This window comes from Trachurus japonicus, chromosome 11 (assembly GCF_045865225.1).
Source record: "Trachurus japonicus isolate A0001 chromosome 11, Traja_1.0".
Lineage (NCBI taxonomy): Eukaryota > Metazoa > Chordata > Actinopteri > Carangiformes > Carangidae > Trachurus > Trachurus japonicus.
The window spans coordinates 21,507,211-21,513,210 of NC_140917.1; the positions used below are offsets into that span (position 1 = coordinate 21,507,211).

Sequence of the window (6,000 nt, forward strand, 5' to 3'; positions counted from 1 at the left end):
ATAAAGGAATTTACCCATCTGCCTAAATAAACAAAAGACCTTGAAGGACTCAACAAAAATTAAATATGGTAAATATTCTGAGATACTGGATTTTACATGTTGTTCCAGTTCAGTGCTTATTTTTTAATCTCAAGGTTTTTGTGGAGGAATACAAGCTGGTCCACATGCCCAGCTTTCAGGACACTTCTCTGTGCATTCACAATGTCTCTTGTGGAGGAGAAAACTCTCTCCACAGAGATGCTTGTTCCAGAAATGCACAGGAAACATTTTCCTACTCTGAATAGCTAGGGTACTCCTGTTCATGGTCCCTCCACAAACTCAGGGGTCTGATCTCTCCTGTCGGGGTTTATTTCTTCATAACAACCAACTAACTCTACATTATCCTGCTTATTACACGGCTTACGAGTGAAATAATTAATTTGAGACAATGTTGATCAAAATACGACTTGTCGAATTATAAATTGCATCTTTTTTTTCTTTTCTTTTTTTTTTTAAAGTATATTTTTGGGCTTTTTATGCCTTTATTAGATAGGACAGTTGAGAGTGTGACAGGAAACAGGAGGCAGAGAGGAGGGGAATGACACGCAGGACAGGGCCGTCCGACGCGGGATCCGAACCGGGGCCGCCTGCAGGGAGGACCACAGCCTCAACACATGGGGCGGGTGCCCCACCAACCGAGCTAAACACCACCCCATAAATTGCATCTTTTAGTGCATCTGCAAGTCCGGTCACTTCTCCGCTGTTTTGCTAAGCCTCCTTCCAGTCGTGTGCATACGTTTTCAACGAAGTCTTTGATAATCAATCAGTGGATCGATGGATTATCATATACATGTTACGATGTGTGTATTTGTGTAGTCATATCTGTCATAAACAAGAGATTACAGTTTACGGGGCGCGTTTGTGTCACAGACTCGCAGTGCCACTGAGACGAGAGATGAGACACTGGGTCAGAGGCTCTGATCAGCAGGTCTGGTTTTCAGCCACAATGTGGAAGGAGCCTCCACTCTTCCGGTAACAAGTTACCTAACATCCGCGTTCGACGCAGGATTCGAACCGGGGCCGCCTGCAGTGAGGACTATAGCCTCAACACATGGGGCGGGTGCTCTACCAACTGAACTAAACACTGCCCCTTCCCTCCATTTTACACACTGGACCTTTAAGTGTTGAAGTCACTCAAAACATGAAGAAGATCTTGTAGTATATTATCCACCTGAACTTTTTTGCTTTAATTTCTTGTATTATCTTATGTTCTTCTTTGTATGTGCTTTTTCTGGACTTAAAAAATGTGTGAACTGATGCTCTGCTTCTGTTTCATATTCTATAGAATAGAATATCCTTTATTGTCATCATACAGTGCATGACAAAATTTACTGCAACCCATGTACGGTGCATAAATAGATAAAAACAAGAAGGTACGAAAATGTACACTGTTTAAATAACAGCTAGAAAACACAAACACCTGTTCCTATCCGTAATCTGATCTAATGGAATGTGTCTGGTTCAATGTGAATGATTGTTTTCTCTAATGGCTAAGGGTTGTGGGATACAGGATATGGTGACTTCGTTGGCCTAAAGATTAAGGGGTAGGTCAGAGGTCATTCACCATCTGGATAGGAGCTCCTCTCTGTCTACAGAAGGTGGAGTTTTCGGAGTTAGGAATAGATATAAGGTTAGAGCAGGCATGTCCAAAGTCCAGCCCGCGGGCCAAATCGGCACAAGAGGGCAGCATGTGAGCCTGTGAGGAGCAACGCAAGGTAACGTCAGTGTTGCCAACTTGGTGACTTTCTCGCTAAATCTGGCGACTATCCAAACCCTCTTGATGACTTTCCTTTTGACAAAAGCGACTAGTGACAAATCTAGCGACTTTTCCGGTGTTGTTACAAACGTTTCTGGTTTGGAGACTCGGACTTGAAAGCACGTCATCACTGCTGTCTTCAACGAGCAGCGGTGCTGACGTGAGCCCCGCCCCTCACCGGTGGTCAGTCTCACAGTAGTGTCACGGAGCTGTCCCCGCTACAGAGACCCGCTCACGCCGCTGACACCCCCACCCCACCCGTCTTAAGAGCGACATACACAGCCTCAGCTCAGTCACTTACTCACTTCATCTACTGTGATGACACACGGTCAATATCTATTGGAGTGCAATTTTGTTGAGACTTGATTCGATTCGACTCGATTATACATCTAGGGCTGTCCCGATTAATCGACCTAATCGACCGCTAGACTAATCGAAAAAATAGTCGATAGATTAATCGGGAGAAAAATAATCGTTTGGGACAGCCCTATATACATCCTCAATAAACATGATCAAAGCCTGGAGTCATCGCGTTTTTTGGTCTCAACCGATAGTTTCTACCCCCGCACACACTCTGAGGGGGGTGAATTTTTTTTTTTAACTCTACTGTTTTACTATTATTAGGTTTAAAATTTTCGCATAAATATGGGCATGGAAATGTTGAGTGACAGGTCCAGAGACAGCTAGCTCAGTTTGGCAGTTGCTTCGAGGCCAGTGGGCGGGTTCTCGGCCGGTTGACCCGTTGAGTTACCGCCTCTCCTCCAAATTATGGAAAGTACACGCCCACCAAAATCCAACATGGCGCTGTTAAGGCTGCCATATTTGAGTCACAAAAAACGACCCCCCAAAACCAATGGGTGACGTCACGAATGCTACGTCCATGCCCTTTACAGTCTATGCCTATTACCCTTTCCAGCCCATTTCTTAAATAGGATATAATATAAAATATAATAATTTCAAATGAACCTAGATATGTTTAGGCTTCCTGAAAGTATTTTCTTTCCAGACAAACTTTTTCTTTATTTTATGTGGTCTTCAAATATGAAAAGCAGAGTGATTTTGGTAAAAACTTGTTTAGATTTATTTATCCATGTGAAGAAATGAAAAAAATGCCATTTGCAATTTTAAAAAATTATTTAATAGTTAATTTGCATTTAATGTTAATGGTTCAAAGGATGTCAGGCTGAATGGTCGGCCCCCACACATTTTCATATAGCCTATGCTAAAATACATTTGTTGCCATTTGGCAACAGTATGCAAATATGGAAAATTCCTGGTGCATTCAACGTATGAATCTACCCTGAGACTATTTTAAAGGTAAAAACATTATATATTTTTGGTCGGGACCAGGTTATGAGCTAAGCATCAGTCTAGCCAGGTTAAAAGAGAGCCACCTTTGTAGTACAGGAGAGAGCCCGGCTTTAGACTCAACATACCTCGCTAACCCACTAAACTGGCTTTGCAGTACAGCCCTGCTATCATCACAAACGGTGTCAACAACGGTGTTTTGGGCCACTAGTTTTGTAGACGCTGTGCCGTTGAGAGATGCTTCAGTAGATTGGAGTTGCTTACAACGGACGTGGACAAACACTTCGCTCTGGGACACAATGTACAGCTCACATGTGTGTTCTTGCCTTTTACCTCAAGGAGATTAAAGTAGTGTCTGTACTTCCACTTTGAAAACGCCAGCTTTCCCTCCGAACTCGGCAGCTTCCCTCTGCTAGTTTGTGTGTATGAGGCTACTGCGTGCGTGTGTGGTTTGTGTACAAACTGAACACTGCCTCTGATTGGCTTAGCATGAGACCTTACTCTGCCTTAACCAATCATCATCACTTATCCGGTTGTCTTGCCCCTCCCCCTCCATCCTCCCCCCTCCCCTCACTAAAGGAGAGAGAAGAAAGAAAAAAAAAACAGTTTTGCAGCTTCTGTGGCTGAGATGAGCCAAGTCGGAGGACAACGGCTTCACTGAGTAGTTTGTAACGCGCCTCATTTAATTGTCGGTAACGGTAACGGTGTTGTAATGGTGGAAATAAATAGTAATTAGTTAGATTACTCGTTACTGAAAAAAATAATGCCGTTATTCCCATCACTGCTTAAGACAGATCTACTCGTAATCTCCAAAGATCTTTGCTTAAATAAAACAAGTCTTTGACTCAGAACTTCTTCTCTAGGCTACTCGTGATCCTTTCCTTATGCTTTCCTTCGACCAACCGCGGGGAAGTCAGAACACGACTTCAATATGGACTTGCATTTATATCTTCTAGATAACTGAATGAAATGAAATAAAATGAGTGATTGAATGTACGTCATTGAGACGGGTTCCAGGTTCCAGGTTCTCAGACATTTTAGATAACAGTGTTTGTGTGTTTTGGTTGAGTATGAGATGGATTTGTTGAGTGTTGCTTTAAAAAAAAAATTTTTTTGGTCAAAAATGTTGATTTTATGGTACGGTCTACGATTGCATATTGTTGTAGATTGTAGATTTTTTTAATATTTAGACAATTTTACGTAATAAAAACATGCAAAACTTTTTTCTTTTTTTTTTACCATGCCTAAGTAATATTTCATGCAATAGAGGGTTTTAACAGACTCAGAGTTTTCACTAAACCTGCTTTGTGAAACGGACCCCTGGTCGTTTAGCGCAACAGCTGAACGGGAAGATAAAAGCATCATATCTGATCTGACTAACTGTTTCCATCACATTTGCTGACTACCCTACACACACAGCCGAAGCATGCTTGCACACATTCACACATCCACCCACCTGGCAGCTCAGGCTGTTGCCCTCCATTGTCTCAAGTGACTCTCAACGCTGCCGCAGCAGAGAGCACACCAAAAAAAAAAAAGTAACTTCTCAGAACAGGAAATTACTGCAGGTTATTAGCTGCGGATGTGTAGAAACTTCTCGTCAAACGTCTCCCGTGAAAAAATCCGTCGAGTCCAACACAAACTAACTCGTTTAAGTTTCTCTTCTGCAGCCGAGCTGTCCCGTCCATGTGGATGGTCATCAGTGCAGCTTGCCCTTCTCCTTCTTCTCCTTCTTCTCCGTCCGGTTTGGTTCACAGCAGCGTGTTGACTCTGCAGCCTGTTGACTCTGCAGCCTGCCCTGCAGCTGTGTTCAAGATTTACTTCACAGACCCCGCCCCTTCACCGCCCTGCCCCGGAGCACGCAGGGCGGTGGGCTCATCAGTAAATTACCCAAACATTGTTATGGCATAGGAATATCTTGGTGAAAAAATAAGAGCCTGAACATCAACATGGATGGATAAAAGAATGAACGCAATGTGTTAATATGAAGAGTAATAAATACTTCTTTTTTTCCCTTCTTTTTTTGTTTACCTGTTGCTTACAGCTAAATTAAATGCAGCTTAAGAAAACACATGCAAAGACACAGAGGCGCCAGAAATTCAGACAATCAATTCATCAATTACGATCAAACGGGTTCAAGCAACCCATTGTAGTAGGCTATATTATACTCCTTTATGTTCTTAGTTTTAATATCTTATTATCATCATCATTTATTCTTCTTTGTATGTGTACCTTGTTTGGAACTGAAGGAGTGTGTGAATTGGTGCTCGGCTTGATGGACATGTTTTGCTCAGAAGTAATCTGATCGAATGGCATGTGCCTGGTTTAAGGTGATTGTTGATTCTGCCGTCTCCTCTAATGGTTAAGGGCACCTGAGATACAGGGCGTTCTTGCCTAAAAGTTAGGGGGTAGGTCAAGGGTCATTTCACATCTGGTTTAGGGCCCCTGTGGTATATTGATGTGTTGATGAAAAGAAGGATCACCGCTGACACGTCTTCGCTTGCATTCAAAAAAGAAGTTTATTAACAAGAAGAAGAACCGTGTACAAAGAATGCCGAATCCTGGAGTATCTCTGGTCAAAAATGAGATCTCTCTCGACTGGCCCAAAACCTTCCCTTTTTATATGCTGGCTTATCTCCAAAACTCCACCTCCTCGGACAGAGAGAAACCTCCCGAGACCAGATGGTCAAGGACCTTTGTCTTAACCTATTGATCTTTAGGCTTTTTTAGGTTTTTTAGACTTAGCTAAAAACCCCATATCCTGTATCCTATGTCTCTTGTCCATTAGAGAAGACAACCCCCATTCCCTGTATCCCATTAGAAAAGACATCCGAGTCATTAGGTCATCTTGGACCATACCTATCCCATTAGGTCAGATGACCACTAAGCAGGACATC

The 6,000-nt window shown here is 42.6% G+C and overlaps 1 protein-coding gene across 1 annotated transcript in view; it reads right to left on the reverse strand.

Annotated features, from left to right (window-relative positions):
* The window catches only part of LOC146978786 (uncharacterized), a 63,578-nt gene extending 58,700 nt beyond the window's left edge, over positions 1-4,878 (reverse strand). Inside the window, exon 1 of the mRNA XM_085790234.1 lies at positions 4,560-4,878. Coding sequence (XP_085646360.1) covers positions 4,560-4,586 — 27 coding nt within the window. The 5' untranslated portion in view covers positions 4,587-4,878. The remainder of the gene's footprint in view (positions 1-4,559) is intronic.
* Positions 4,879-6,000: the final 1,122 nt, after the last annotated feature.